Source organism: Varanus komodoensis, unplaced genomic scaffold, assembly GCF_004798865.1.
Source record: "Varanus komodoensis strain SLA01 unplaced genomic scaffold, ASM479886v1 scaffold3, whole genome shotgun sequence".
Lineage (NCBI taxonomy): Eukaryota > Metazoa > Chordata > Lepidosauria > Squamata > Varanidae > Varanus > Varanus komodoensis.
This window is the reverse complement of record NW_025335761.1, coordinates 62541940-62557969: the sequence shown is the minus strand read 5'-3', so window position 1 is coordinate 62557969 and position 16030 is coordinate 62541940. Positions and strand designations below refer to the sequence as shown.

The 16030-nt window shown below is 48.3% G+C and overlaps 1 protein-coding gene across 1 annotated transcript in view; it reads left to right on the top strand.

Moving 5' to 3' along the window:
- The window catches only part of EXOC5 (exocyst complex component 5), a 32287-nt gene that overhangs the window by 8594 nt on the left and 7663 nt on the right, over positions 1–16030 (top strand). Inside the window, exons 4-12 of the mRNA XM_044436148.1 lie at positions 1043–1237; positions 6644–6708; positions 9178–9206; positions 9324–9433; positions 10869–10913; positions 11044–11184; positions 12249–12331; positions 13702–13911; positions 14870–15017. Of these exons, the coding sequence (XP_044292083.1) occupies positions 1043–1237; positions 6644–6708; positions 9178–9206; positions 9324–9433; positions 10869–10913; positions 11044–11184; positions 12249–12331; positions 13702–13911; positions 14870–15017 (1026 nt within the window). The remainder of the gene's footprint in view (positions 1–1042; positions 1238–6643; positions 6709–9177; positions 9207–9323; positions 9434–10868; positions 10914–11043; positions 11185–12248; positions 12332–13701; positions 13912–14869; positions 15018–16030) is intronic.

The following is a 16030-nucleotide window of genomic DNA, read 5'->3' as shown; positions in this document are numbered from 1 at the left end:
CTTTGGCCACCAAATGAGAAGGAAGGACTCCCTGGAGAAGAGCCTAATGCTGGGAACAATTGAGGGCAAAAGAGGAAGGGGATGGCAGAGAATGAAGTGGCTGGATGGAGTCACTGAAGCAGTCGGCATGAGCTTAAGTGGACTCCGGGGATGGTGGAGGACAGGAGGGCCTGGAGGAATGTTGTCCATGGGGTCGTGATGGGTCGGACACGACTTCGCGACTAACAACAACAACAAAGTCAGTTTACCTTAAAATCTGTACAAATTTCTTACAGTATTATTCTGCATGTACATGTAATCTCCAGGTGCGTTGGTTACATCATTATTGTTTATTATTGCATTGCACCTATATCCTGCCTTTTTCATCATGTGAGGAACCCAAAGTGGCATAGGCAGATAGCTCTGTTTTCTCCTCATCACAACCAGCCTGTGAGGGAATTGAGGCTGAGAGTGGCCCAGGTCACCCAGCCACCTTCATGTCTGGGACTAGAACCCGGATTTCCCAGGTCCCCTGCCTGACTGCCTCCCGCACCACGGTGGCTTATTCGGTTACCCATCTGCAGCCACTTTCCAGTCCGACTGGCTGTGCTGGAGTTAACCACCATGGAGCTCAGTGCTCAAACCTCCAGGGTTCCATGAATAAAGCAAAAAGAACTGCATGTGCGTAAGAGAAACTTCATATGAAGCTGAACGACCGGCAGCATTCTGTATATTTTGCTAAACTATTAGAACCAATCTTCCCAAATACTTAAGCAGGAGCATACTTCATGTACCACACATACGAAATCTGTGTTAAGATCCTCATATTTGACGGCGATAGAATTAGTTCAGCTCGTGCTACTTCAGGCGCTGCCGTTTCATCAGCTAGCTTTTGATTTCTTTTGGTGTTTGCGCATTTTGCTGGAGACTGGCCGGGGTGCTGAACCTTTCCTTGGATGGTCTTTGGGACTTTTCGTCCTTTGGAATGTTATTGAATGGCTTGACTTTTCTTAATTACAGTAAACACAAACATCATTGCTTTGTCTGGCTGCCCCTCTCCCAGGTTGCCTTCCAACACTTCCAAGAACTAGATGAGCATGTCAGCTATGTGGCAACTAAAGTCTGTCACCTTGGCGACCTGCTGGAGGGGGTCAACACGCCGCGGCAACGGCTGGTGGAGGCTCACAAACTGATGAAGTACTTTAATGAGTTCCTAGATGGAGAGTTGAAGTCTGATGTTTTCACCAACCCTGAAAAGGTAAGGCCAGTCAGCAGAACTGAAAGAAGTTGCTCACCGTAAGCTCAGTTGCCCTAATTACAACTCTCGCTCTAACTTTTCCCTGGTCTGGCTTCCCAGTGAGAGTCTTGTTCGAACTGCATTGTTCTGGAGTGCAGATTAACTCCCTTTACCTGCAGATTCAGCCATTCTGAATGTGGCAGTGCTGTCACTTCCCTCCCCCCACCCCTTTTGCAAAATCATAAGCGACTTGGAAGAATGCTGAGAGAGTAACTCTTTAGAATTCTTTGGAAATCTCTTGTGCACTTTTCTTCTTCTGAGCATCTTACTTTCATTCTTATTTGTGAATGAACGCTTTCCTTTAAGTGACTTTTGGAAGATCTCTATTTATGGAGGTAAGTATTATCAGGACGTGTTTTTTTAGGTTCCATGAAACTGTTTCTTCCCAAGGGAGTACAATAAGCACAGAGGTGCATTGTTAAAGAAATTGGGCAGATGAAGGAGTGTTTCTCTCTTTTTGAAGCTGGTGTCGTAATTTAAAACCAAGACATTACTCGTAAAGTCCCGCAGTTGCCTTTTTCGGTTGTATCAATGTTGGTTTCATAAACCGTTTTCTGGATTGAGAATAAACTTTGTCCTCTCTTTGCCTGATGCACTTGGCTTAGAGGTAAATACTATGGTTTGTTAAACCAGTTTCCCATGATGTCCAACCAGATCCTAGTTTGATAGCCATGCTTAAACCATTTTTCCAGGTTAAACTTCAAATACCATCATGCTGGCCTGTTGTAGCAATTTTCTTAAATGACGATAGTTCTACCTTCCTCTACACATGTTTCTAAGTCACTTCTCCAACAGTCTCCAAGCTCCACCCCCTTGATACATTCAGTATGTTTTTGTCCATTTTATCTATGACAGTATTTTTGCAATTTTAACATTATTCCTTTATGTTTTGTGAGCTTTCACATCTTAGTTTACTAAATGAGCGTTTACTAAAAGAAAGGCACCCTTTATTCGCTCATTGCTTTGTTAGATGTTTCTATATAGTTCATACGTTTTCAGCCAAGTCTATTTACTTATTAATTCCAAAAAATCCCAACATTTTAAAGTATCTTTTACTCAAATTCACTGAAAATGAATGTCAAGGGAATGTTATATGAAAATAATACTAATAACAAATGTGCATTCCTGTGCAAGTTTAGACAGGGGGAAAAAAAAGCTGGCTAGGGCATGCTGGGAAATGTAGGCCTTTGTAGGCCTTTCCTCTGTCCAAAATGTAGGCCTTGTGTAGGCCTTTCCTCTTTCCAAACTTGCATAGAATTGTGACAATTTATTCTGGACACTCAGTAAGAAAGCCAGAGTTGCATTTTTCCTTATTCCTTTTGGTGATTTATCTTTATGTTTTCACTACAATAAGGCTGGGAATATCATCCCAATTAAGGGTTCCTCTAATGTTTTGAAAGTTGTGTCCTGCTCTTCTATATAATTGGCTAAAAATGAAGACGTGAATTTGAGGGTTTTTGCACAGGTGGGCACACGTGCATTTTCTCAGGTGCCCATTGGTGCATGTGGGTGCTTTTGAATGCGAATGCAGGCTCGGGCAACTGCACATATTTCCCGAGAATTGTTTCCTGGTTGTATTTGGATGAGGATAGTGACTTGGACACACTCGCGTGTTTTGTGAACAGGGATGAAATTCTTGTACCTCTCTAAATAGGATCTACCCTCTTTCTTGGCTCCCTTTTACACAATAGATTGGATCTTAACTTCCCTCCTGTGACTAGAACACAGTTTTCCAATGGGCAGCCCCGAAATTCTTCCCTAGGGGTCCGGGTGCAGGAGCTGTGGATGAAAGGGGGGTTTGGCAAAATGACCCCCTCTTTATCATGGAGAAGGAGGAGCTTCTAGCCCAAGCCGTTGTCTGAATGTCTTTTCTGGGCTGTGTCTCTAATTAAGTGTGAAGTCATTTCTTGCCAGGTATTCATTGAGCAGTGTCTGTGGGCCAAAGCAGCCCAAACAACATTTGTTTCTGAATTGGGTTCAGCAAAGCTCACAGGAAGGAGTTTGGCTGATCCATTCCAACCTGCCTGTTTCTCAGGATAGGTTTACAACCCCTCCCAGTTGCACAACCAGTCTCACTGGCTCTCACTGGTATACCACAGTCAGTGGGAAGGCAGGAATACCACTGGATACTGCCCACAGTTCTCTCACTGATGCAGCTGGAACCTTTTCGCCAATCAGAGCCTTCAAACTGTTGTTATCCTCCCATTAGAAAGAGAAATCAACAGAGTCCAATTATCTAAATCTGATTTTGTTTTTCCCATCAGATCCACATAGCTCTGTGAAAGAACTAGTTTTCTCCAGAGAAATGACTTAAATGGTTACTTCTGAAATTTTATGTAAGCTGTTTTGTGTATGGGATCCTTCTCATCATTAGTACGATGAAAACATCATGTTGCAGACTTAATCTTCTTTATTTTCCAATTCCCCCAGTTTTCCTCTCATTGTTGTCACTTCTGATAAATGAGTAGGAAAATCAAGGAATCAAAACACTGTTCGCATACCTACCTGTTCATTTTAATTCATTCCTGCTGATTTTTTAAAACCTTTTGATATTTAGGGTTGTTTATTATTATAGCAGCAAGTGGTTCAAAACTTACCCCAAAGCAGTGACAAGGGGCAGTCCAATCTAGTTCCAACAGCTTATGTCAAATTAGCATTCAGAACCTCGCCAACAGGGAGTGATACACACATAATTTTCTCCTAATCAATAAATGTTCTTCCAGAGTCAGAAGCTTTTAATCCTTGACCAACATGCTCCCACTCCATGCAATCAAATGCTCCCCCCATCCCGAAATGCAGTGGGGTTTAATTCCTTTTTCTTGTTCTGCATCATATGCACTAGTGAGAATTCATTTCCTGAGTTCTGGTCCTTGTGCAGCTAAAAGAGCACCATCCTTGCCTACGAGGCACCCCATGGTTTCCAGTGGTGTGCAAAAACCCTTCCAGAAAAGTCCTAATGGGGCAAAACCTCCCAGAAGCAACCCAGTGAGGACTGAGCATGCTCCATCTGCAAATCTGGCAAGGCAGGCTGAAGCAGCCTGCCACGAGATGGAATCTGTAATACTTCTAATTTTTCTAATATGTGCCATTCTGTAGTGCATAAAAAGTAAGTTCTGGAACATGATCCATGAGGACAAGAGGAAAAAGTATAATCGTGGTCTTCCAGGCAGAGCTGCTGCCTTACAACCTTCTCAGAAAGCAGAGAGAGAGCGTAGGCTCCCACTGCGGATGTGTCCGTGCGGAAGTCGGTGCAGCTGGATGCCGCAAAAAGGCGTCAACAGTTGTGCTCGCGGGGGGGAGTGCGGCACTGCCCTCTGCCGCCCGGGCAGCCTTTCTCCCCGCGTGGAAGCTGCAGCAGGGGGCAGAGGCCCTCCTTGTGGTTTGCTGGGCCCCCCACCAACACCACTGTCGAGAGGAACACGGGGGCGCCTTGCGCAGCCGAGGCAGCTCGAGCACCTTGATCGTGCAGGGGCCAAGGTGGCATCCCCCCCCCCCCGCCTGCTCTGGCGATGTCGGCTGCCGCCTCCTGAAGGCACTGGGGACATACTCCCCCGGTGTGCCCGGCCAGCCACGCGCTTCTGCTGCCGTTCCCTTGCCAAGGCGTAAGCGGTGCGTGTGCATGCTGGATGTCCTGCTGAAAGGCGCTCGGGGGGCCTTCATGCAGGGATACCCCACTGACTCTAAGTTAGGAGGTGGCCTTTGAAGGCATCATCCAGAAATCTCTGTCCTTCCTCAGTATTTTGCATTATTTTCTGTGTGTCGTTTGACTGCAGGGAAGAGCTGCTTGTCCTGCTGCCTGGTGCCCACCTGCAGAGACTCTCAGCAGGGCTTATTCGAACCCCAGCCTGCCACACGGGCCTTTGCCCTGGCAGCGTAGTGGGATGGCCGGAGGGCTGTGAGGTTTGTGAGCCCCCCTTCTCGTCCAGCATCCCCCCCGGGGTTTGTGGGCAGAAGAAACATGCTGGACCCCAGACCAAGCGTGGCCGGCTGGGGATCGGCTCTGCCTTGCACCTGGGTGGCTTTCTAGGGTGCACTCGGCGTGTGCTGGTTCCAGCAGGGTGTCCCCGAGGTCCATGTCCGCAAGCAGACGCCTCACTGTATTCACAGGGCTGCTTTATACTTCAAAGGGTTTTGATTGCCTTACTAATCTTAGCAGTTTTCAAAACCGTAATTTTGCCTATTTTTAACCAGGCTTTGAGAAATCTCCCTGCAAGTAACTTGCCTGGGTGATCAGCCGTCCTCGCCTGTCAGGGCAGGCGGTCTTGAGCGGACAGATTGTTCGCTTCGCCGTGTCAGGCTTGGCTCTGGCTCGGATCCACCGGACTAAAATTTAGCAGAGCCTCTTTGCTTACCCGGAAGGTCTGGTCACCACAGTGTTGCTCGGGCGTTAGTTGAAGCGTTCCTTTGTGAAGGGCCAGGACCTTTTGCAAATGGTGTGCATTACTGGAGGATTACTCTTAATTTAGCTGGCAGTCTCTCCTTCCCAAAGGACTGAAATGATGTGTGTTTGTTTCCTCTTTTAAGAAAATCCAGCCCTTCCTTGAAGGAGCTCAGGGTGGGCGGCGCTGTACTTCACCACAAGCCTTTGATGTACCTTAGGCAGAGGGAGACGATGCCCCGAGGGCCCAAAGGAAGCTGCCTCAGGCCAAGCCGAGGTGTCGGCCCACCTGGCTTCGCGGGGTCTCACCCTGACTGGCAGCAGATCCCGGAGCTTCACAGCTCTGTACTTAGGTGCTGGAGGCTGGCCCGTGGCCCGCCACATGGAAAACAGGTGCCAAACGGCTTCATGGGGACCTGAAACGGGACCCCCGTCCTCGAAGTCCCGTGCTGCGCTTGGCCTGGCGTTAGGTGTGGAGGAACCACCCAGAGCACGGGGTGGCCTTGAGCTGTGTGCACAGGCGACAATATTCCTGGACTTCGGGCTGCGGGAGGCCATCGCAGTCCCTGCTAGCCCTTCGTGCGCCATGGTGCCAGTGAGGCAGGCTTTGCGCAAAAGGAGCCGCTCTGTTCCCCACTGCAGGAGCTGCTGGGGGCTTCCCCTGGATTCTGTGGGTCTGGCAAAGAGCCCGCTCGCCCGCTCGCCTGCAGGCTCTCGGGGAGAGGGCAGGTTCGCTGGATGAAGCTTTGAATGTACTCTTTGCAACTTGGTTTTGAGGAAGAGTTTGCCCTTACGAACGAAGGTTCTGAGTGACGCACGGTGCATTATGGAAATGCTTCTTGAAAGGATTGCAGACTTTCAGAAACTATGTGGCAGATATTGCTGCCGCATTTTAGGGAGGACACTGGGAAACGCTTCCAGTTTCCGGGAGCACATGACCAGCTGGCACCATTTTTCATTCTAGTCAGTTGTGTGTCTTTTCCTTACAGATTGAAGAAGCGGCTGATATCATCCAGAAGCTGCATCTGATCGCCCAGGAATTGCCTTTTGACAGGTGAAGAGCAACAGACAACTGTAAATTGTATTTGATTTCTGCCTCTTTCTGCTGGATTTCAGCTGGCGCTTTTGATGGAGTTTTGAAGTGGGGTGGGGCGAGGGAAAGCGTCATGAGCTGAAACCTTGGAGGCATGCTGGATTTTATGCAAGAAACCTGATTAGCAGAATACCGTCTTCTTTTTTGGCATGAGTGGCCCTTGTTCCAGTCACCTTGCATAATGGCATTTTTACTTTAGTGGTGGGCGGCAGCCTAGCCAAGAGTGGGCAGTCCAGTCCTGTGCTGATATGCTTAGATGGACATCCTGCCATGTCCATGGGGCTAACGCGCAAAGAAAATGCATAGGTCTGCAGAGCTCCTTGCTCCACCAGTGAGAGGGGCACCTTGCCCAACCGTTTTTAATCCTACTTTATTAATTTCTTTCATTTTTATACCACCCATTAGCTGAAGCTCGCTGGGTGGTTCACTAAATACAAGAACAAAGTACCTGAATGTAATCAAACCAAATACGAAAACAAATTAAAACAGCCTCAGAATAAAACCAGGGGGACAGCAGCCAGACAAGCGTCCAGAACCAAGCCTGAAGATTAAAAAGCAGGAGAGAACAGCGCAGCCTTCCTTCGGTGCTGAGAGGACATGGCACCGGTGCCAGGCAGTCCTGTTTTGGGTGGGGATTCTGTAAGCAGGGTGCCACCCCTGAAAAGGCCCCTTATCTAGTCGCCACCCCTCTCTCCTCTTTGGTGGAGGCTTCCAAGAAGTGCCACAGGAGGTGACCTTGGGGTTCAGAGAGAGGCACTCAGGAGGAGGCGGCCTCAGGCCAGGTTCAGGGGTTTCGGGGTCGATGCAACATGGTGTGTTTGTCCTGGCAACTGGCTGGAAGCCAGCGTGGATGGCAAAGCTTCGGCATTTTGGTTAGCCCATTTTGGGCCAGCTGAAGTTTCCGGACTGTTCTGAAAGGCAGCGCCACGTATGGTGAATGGCAGTAGCCCAGCAGAACGTTTTTCGGGGCGTGCAGAACCCTCACGAAACCGTCTCTGCTGAGAAGCGCTCAGTCACTGTGGCTTGGCAGCTGGATTCAGGAGTGCTCCCAGGCCGTGGTTTTGGTCCTTCAGGAGCCGTCCGAACCCCTGCAGAGCATTTGGAGCTTCATCTAGCCAGGCAGGCTAGACACTCCCTAAATGTACCTTCATTTGGTCTGGACCGAGTCTCGTTTATCAGGCTTCCTCCAGTCCATGACTGAGGCCAAGCGCCGATTCAGAGCACTGACTGCATTCCTCGTAGCTGAGGCTACTTGTGGAAGCAAAACCTCAGCATCAGACAGGAGGAGAAAGCACGAAGATGCCAAAGGGAGAACAGGCCATGCACTGAAACTAATTTTATGGTCAGGCTGACTCTTGACATATTTGGAGCATGGGAATTCTCCTTTGGGGACAACTGTAGTGAAGGCAAGACAAAACACATTCCAGGCGCTTGTGCTCTAGAAGCTCGTTCTCAGGTGGGATTGTCCCCAAGGGAAAACTTGCATGTTTGAAGTGGACTGGGATTCCGCTCGGCTGCAAACGATTCTCTGCCTTGTGCATCTTTCAGCAGTCTTTCCAAGCCTGCGCTGACACGCACTTCCCCCTGCAGAGGGCTGGTGGAGAGGTTGGGCCTGTGGTAGGAATGGTGGAGGTGGTGAGGAGTGGCTTTGCTTGAGCCGCTTCCTCAAGTCTTCCCTTGTGGATCGCACCTTCGAAAAGTGCCCTGCGAGGTGCAGCTTGTGGTCCGGTGGGTTATCCTGGTTTGTACCCTGCTAACTCCGTGCTTCACACACTGGGCCCAGTAAGCCTGCATTTGGTCAGGGAGGGTCCAGCGGAGGGCAAGAAAAATGATCCGGGATTTGGAAAGACAGCCCTGTGAGGAGAGACTGAGAGAACTGGGCATGCTCAGCCTTGAGAAGAGAAGACCGAGGGGGGACATGATATCCCTCTGTAAGGACCTCAAAGGCTGGCACAAAGAGGAAGGTCAAGATCTCTTCTTGCTGATGCCAGAGTGCAGGACACAGAAGAATCAAATTGTGGCAACCCAGATTCAGGCTGGACATCAGGAAAAGCTTCCTCACTGCCAGAGCAATACGGCAGTGGGACCAGCTGCCTGGAGAGGTGATGGGCTCTCCCACACTGGAGACATTCAGGGCGAAACTGGGCAGCCATTTGAGTGGGATGGTATGACGTTTTGTCCTGCAACAGCAGGGGGTTGGATTGGATGGCCTTCATGACCCCTTCCAGCTCTGCTATTCTACGATTCTATGATCTTCTTAAAAGCATCCTTGTATGGAGCACGATTTAGTCACTTTTACGCTTTACATTTTGGGATGGGCCTTAAAAACCTCCAAGGTGTGGCCACTAATTTGTATAATGTGTGCTTGGCTGGAGGGTTGTAGTGCTGAGATGTGGGTTTTTATTAACATATTTTCTTTTCTGTTGGCAGGTTTTCTGAAGTAAAATCCAAAATCGCAAGTAAGAATCTCTCTGCTCTCCTTCACTTATTTAATCTCTTGGGAAAGAATCCTGTTGCTCCTGCTCTCTGAACGCTAACCCCTTGTTTTGTTTCTGCCTGCTCCCCCCTGCACACAGGTAAGTACCATGATTTGGAGTGCCAACTGATCCAGGAGTTCACCAGTGCACAGAGAAGGGGACAGATCTGCAGGATGAGAGAAGTCGCTGCAGTCCTGCTTCACTTTAAGGTAAGGAGTCCGTGCCTGCAGCTGCCGTCCTGGGTACCCTCACCTGGGCATCCGGCCTGCTGGACACAAACCTGCGGAGGGCTGCAGCAGAAGCCACACGAGGCGCAGTGTGAGGCCAGGGTTCCGCCCTTTGAATAGCTGCCTGATGTCATCCCAGACTCTGGCCATCCGTCAGTGCCGGCTTTCCCCGGGTCGGAAGGGGTGGGTCAACAGCAACAGTGTGGCCCCCGTTCCACCGCCCAGACCGTGTGTCTTCTGCAGGCCGTTGCGTGGCGTGCCAGTTCATCCCTTTTGCAGTTGTAAAAAGTGGTTTCTTCTGCCTCTCGAAGCTTGACGTTCATCCTGTGGGTGGGAGTGGCATTGTGCTCATGGGCAGAGGTGAAGGCCTGGCTTCTCTCCTCTTTCATGCACTTTCATTTCCTTGGCTTCTCCTCTGTCCCGCCTCAGAAGCAGTGCAGTGCTTTCTTCCCAGTATGTTTTCAGTCGGGCGCAAATGCGTGCATGAGAAAACGGGACGCTGCTTTATGGCGAGTCCGAGCACGGGTCCTCTGAGTCCAGTATGCTGGGCACTGACTTTCAGCAGCAGCTCTGCAGGATTTCAGGCTGGGTTTTCTCTGTGGTTGCCAGTGAACTTTGTGGGTAACAGCATCAGACTGTGATAGCTGCCTTAGAGACCGTCTCTACACCCAAATCTTAGTTTATGAGCTGCCTTTATAGGCCTAAAACACTCAGCCTGAATTGAAGCAAGTGCCATGTACTGTGGCTGTAAGTATTCTCTTCCATTAGCGAGAGCTGAACAGTGGCACTTGTCTCAGAAGAACGGCATCCATGAGAGCTCTGTCCTGACAGGTGCTGCTGTACTGCCCTTTTCCAAATTTGGATTTCATTTTAAGTACGTGGTTGCAGTTTCACGCACCCACTTGGGAATCTGTGTCAGTTCAGGGCTTCAGAAACTTACATGTTTCTGTGAGATTCTTTCCTTAGTGCCAAACTGCAAATTTCTGCAGGATTTTTCCCTAGGATTTAGCCCCTGGCTATACGTTCCTGCAAGTCCTGTAGAAAAAAATTATCAGTGAATGTCCAGTAAGGTCCCATTAGTATTAGAAGGTTTCTGAGCTTCAAAACTGAGCATTTTTTGGGAGAGGTTGTAAGATCTGGGCTTGGTTTGTTGGCTGTGGCTATACCTTGTTGGGAGGGAGATGAAGTAGGCATGTGAACTTAAGGCCATGTGTGAATTCTGCTCTCACCTCTCTTAAGGTAAAGCATTTTGGAAACTCATACTAAAGGCCTTATCCTGAGTCATAACCAGAATCTTTGCAGTGTAGAGCTCCCAAGAGGCTGAGGAAGGATGTTTGGCATTCCACAGTATAATTTGAAGAATCTGTGAACAATAGTAATAATATGACTGAATTGCAACATCTTCCCCCCCCCACAGGGCTATTCTCACTGTGTCGATGTGTACATAAAGCAGTGCCAAGAGGTAAGGATTTGACTTGGAAGTGTGTGTGTGTGTTGTCAGATTGGTGAAGGATGCATCTGGATATGTTGTGGCTTTACAGGTACAGATATTTTCAGGGAAGAAACACTCTTTCGACCTTTCTGTCTTCCAGGGTGCCTTCTTGAGGATGGATATCTTTGAAGAAACGGCTGTTCTCTGCCAAAATGTGAACAAACAAGTTGGAGAGATATTTAGCAGTCCAGAGACCGTAATGGCAAAACTTATCCAGAATATCTTCGAAATCAGACTTCAGGTGACTTAGGAACTTGAAGCTGTTTGCTACTACTTAAGTATTTCTTTTTAAAATACAGAAATCCCTCTGGCTTTCATGGCTTTCTTCTTTATGTAATGCATTACCTTTGTGCCACCGTTACCTGTGCCAACTTTTCACACCTTAATTACTAAGGGCTCAAGCGTCTTTCATGCCAGGGTGCGTTGTGCTGGATATATGGCATGTAATTGTGGCTCTGTTTTGTGCCTGCCCCTCGGCTCCCTGCATGCTCAGGTAGCCATGTGTAGAGAATAGTGTTGCTTCCTGGTCTTGCCAGGCAGCTTAGGCAATTCGCAGAAACGGCGTTTTTTTTACACACAGTGGTGACTGGCTGCACAAAATCTTTGTGGGGATGGGCAGGAGAAGGAGCAGTGTTCTCTTGTTAAAAATGGAGCCTCTCTGGGTGCTTGTGAGGGTGCTCTTTTGGTGTGAACTAACATCTGGGGGCAGCATCCAGCTGAGCTGGCTCTTCCTTTGTGCTGGGGAGATAGATGGTTCAGTGCAGCCGATCTGGTAGGAACAATGCACGGGAGGTCAGGATAAGGCACAGCTCCTCCTCCACCTCCGGTGGTACCTCTGCCACTATGAAGAACAAAGGCGAGAGGCTCCGTGTGGTGTTGTGGTTAAGAGCACATGGCTGGGTCACAGGTGATCCGGGTTCTAGTCGCTGCTTGGCCATGGAGCCGACTGGGTGACTTTGGGCCAGTCACTCACTCTCAGCCCAACCTACCTGACAGGGTCATTCTTGAGGGTATAAGATTGTGGGCAGGAGGAGGAGAATGATGTAAAGATATAAATAGAATAAGTAGTTGCAGTTAATTTACATGAAAGGGTGAAAGTTTCGTGGGGATTAAACAGCCTTTCTGGAGGCAGCATGTACACATGGAGGCGATGTGAATACTGGCATTAATTCTTACCGGAACAGGGTGTTTTTGGACCTTTAGCTGACTCTGATAAGAAGTTCCCCACACTGGTCTAAATGCATAGGAACGTGTACAAGACGTGTGGAATGGAAATAACCGGGCACCTGGCCCTTTGCTTCACAGAGTTATATAAAAGAGCAGCTGGAAGAACATAAGAAGTCAGATGCAGAGCAGTACCTGCAGAGCCTCTATGACCTCTACACAAGGTTGGTGCTGCTGTGTGATGCTTCGGGGAGAGAAATCATGTGAGGTCTATGCCTGCCTCGTTTGGCTGGTCAGTCCCTCTGGGGATCTCCTGTCAGTAGATGCTGCCTTCCCTCAGAACGGCGAGCGGTTCTTCGAGTGCCCTCACCTCTTTGGGTTGTCTTGTGTGCACACACCCCTGCACACCGGTGTGTTCCCACACGCGCCCGACTGCGCTGCGTTAAGAGAGAGAAAGTCAGAATAGGAACCTCCGTTACTGAGTCATTTAAAAGGAGTTCATTGCCAGAAGAAGTGCGCCAAACACCACCCCTTTTGCCAGTAGCCCCAGGTTAATGTGTGGATATGTTCAGCGCAGGTTTTACTACATCTGCCCCAAAGAAGGGTGGTGGATGTGGATGATGGATCAGGAGTGGCAGGGACAAGACTAGATTGAGTGATGACCACACTATTCTGCACCTGAAGGCTGCTGCCTGTGTTAAACCTTTGCGCCAAAGAGACTCATAGTTGAGCCCTAACTGTAGCACAAGCTATTTATCTTCCAGCCAAATGCAAATGATTTGGGAAGTGTTGTTCTCGGCATTCCCGAAGGTTGCAATCCCATGCAAATTTAGAATGACCTGGCTGGGGCCGGCTGGAAGTTGTTAGCCTTTTCTGCTCCAAATTTTCATGGAGAATGGTGTGATCCAGTGAGGCGGCCCGTAACTCTGGGCTTGGAGGACGGTGGGCCTCCTATCGAAGGAAGGAGGTGCACGGAGGTGGCCGCCTCTGTGCCCCCCCCCCCACAAATCACTGACCTGGGTTGTCTTAAGTGTGTTGCCTGAAAGCATGAGGGGGTGAGGTCAAGGTGCCCCAACCCCTCTGCTCCTCGTCCCCTCAAGCCCCTCTCTGAGGTGGCTCTTACGAGTAGAACCCCAGCCTTGCAGCCAGAGTGGCGCATTCCAGGTGGGTGGTCCGCATTCAGCATCCCAGCTCTGAGCGTGGAGCCAATTTCGGAGCTGAGAACTGGGGTGCTAAATAGCCCTCGTGGCCACCTAGGCTCTGCAGAGCCTTAGGGTCGTGCCCTAAATGCTCTTAGAGAGGTTATGAGCGCAGTCCCAAAGCTGGCGCGGCTCTCCCGGGTGATGTAGGGCTTAGTTCTGTCTAACATGCGTAGGATTACGCCCTTCTTAAACTCGTCTCCGGTTCTCGCATGGGACCATCTCAGTAATTCCCAGTCCAAGGGACTGAGTAGGTCCCCATTTGCTAGGTGCATCCAGACCCCGCACTGCACCTTGTTAGAAGGGAACATTGTAAACACTACACCTGCATTTTAACACCTGCAAATCTGTTGCTTCCTTCTCTTGCTTTCTCCTGGCCTGACTTTAATTGAAAGGACTACAAATCTTTCAAGCAAACTGATGGAGTTTAACTTGGGCACTGATAAGCAGACTTTCTTGTCTAAGCTTATCAAATCCATCTTCGTTTCCTACTTGGAGAATTACATCGAGGTGGAAATCGGTTATTTGAGAAGCAGGAGCTCCATGATTTTGCAGCGCTACTATGAGTCAAAAAACCACCAGAAGAGAGCCATTGGGAGTGGAGGGTGAGTTCCGACCTGCAGTACGACTCCTCTGTGCTCGCTGTTCTACAGCCACTTCACGGGCTCATCTGTTGTTTAAGATGTTAGCAAATAACATTACCGATGTGTACCTACTGTAACATTTGCTTGAGTGTCTGATCTGCCACTGCAAAACCAGGCTGAAAATTCTGCAGAGACATTTGGTGCAATAACTTAGCGGCACAAGAGCTCATCCTTCTCTAACCCCTTCTTTGGTCTACTTCCAATTTTCTGGTTACTTTTTTGAGTATCTGTGGAGGGGGAAGAGAAAGGGGAATAAAGCCTTCTTTATGCATGTGAAAATTAGTAGGAATAACACATGTTTACCATGCACCCACCCCCCGCTTTTTTAGCCATCTGTGCATTGCCCGTATGTGCTATAGGGTTTTTGACTGGGGCTCCAGCAAATGCCATTAAAAAAGAGTTTACCGCACTGGTGGTGTAGACATGGCTTGGCCCACGTGTTGGATGGTGAACACAAGACTGGAGTCAGGCAGTGGGCAAAGAGAGTGGCAAACGTCTGTGGTGGGCACACTGCATTTTTTATCCCATGGTTATCTCTGATCTAACAGGCATGGCTGGTTTTGCACTGTGAAAACCTACACAACCTGTTGGACCAAGTATGACAGTGGGACCAAAGAAATGGGTATGTGGCCCACTGACTGTGGCCAATTCCGTTCCACCTCCACATTCCTTAAAAGCAATTAAGAGCCTGTCTCCAGCCGTAAAGGATGCTCTTGGTCACGAGGGCACCATGATGGAGCACAAGCGGGACGTGGCTGGTTTTAGTGGCTGGTGCGTGTTGGAGATTTTCTTTGTTGGGGGAAGGTGTTTTGTGTTAATTTGTATATAATGAGTAAAATCGCTCTCTTCGTGTGGCTGAAAAATTAAGCAAAGTAATATCTGACTTGGGTCACTTCCTGTTTGATGCATTTCTTTCTAGCATCCAAGACCTCAAAGAGAGAATACGGCAACGAACAAACTTGCCACTGGGCCCCAGTATCGATACCCACGGCGAAACTTTCCTCTCCCAGGATGTCGTAGTTAATCTCTTACAAGAAACAAAGCAAGCTTTTGAAAGGTGTCACAGGGTGTGTAATTTACTTATTTATTTATTTGGGTATTTTTATCCCATCCAAATACTACACGTCTCTGGATGGCTTACAAACAGAACACCCAATAAATGCATATAATAGCCTATAATAATCCATAATAATCTACTACTGAGAATCAAACAGAAAATATTTAAACTTTAAAATTACAGGAAAATAAAAAGGTCTTGACCTGGCGCCAAAAAGCATGTAATGTCGGCGCCAGGCGGACCTCTCTGGGGAGCGCATTCCATAGCCAGGGCGCCACTGCAGAGAAGGCCCTCCTCCGGGTATACTAGTATGCGCACAGATGCATGCGCAAGGGGACACAGTTGTATCGCGTGCTTTATTTTGGAGGGGTTTTTTTTTTGGTTGTGTAAATTCTTACATGTTTCATCACCTGTTTTTCGCTTTACTTGTAAGCTGCTTTGTGAACTGAGTTTTAGTAGACAAATATTTCAAATTTTGCAAAACAGTCATTTGTTTTAGGGGTGTTTCTGTGGTATGGTTGTGTCCCCGTTCCCCAGCTTTATGGACTTGCATTTAAACTGAATGCAAGAGCTTCCAGAAGTCAAGAGTTCAAGTACTCTAGCCTTTTAAACAGGCTTTTGATAGCATTTTCAGAAGTTGTTAAAGGAAAGACTGAGAGTATGGGTTCTGGAAAGAAGGAAGTGCACAGCAGGATGAACCGGAATGAATTTCTTAGACATTTTTGATCAGGTTTTACCCAATTTGCATCTTTTGGATAGAGCATGGACTCAGATGCAATCTGCAAACTCCATACAGTTCTGAGCTTGCAGCGCGCAGAGGCAATTAACGGCATGTATAAATTTGAAAAATGCGCATGAAAGAATGCATACTTTTGAAAAATGCACATAAATATTCTTTAATTAATGGGAGAAAATGTGCATATGTCAAAAGGTGTGCATGCTTGGAAAACATGCATGAAAATTTGCATGGATTATGATGCAAAATGAAAAAATAAACCCTCAGTTTGATGCAGATGCAACGTG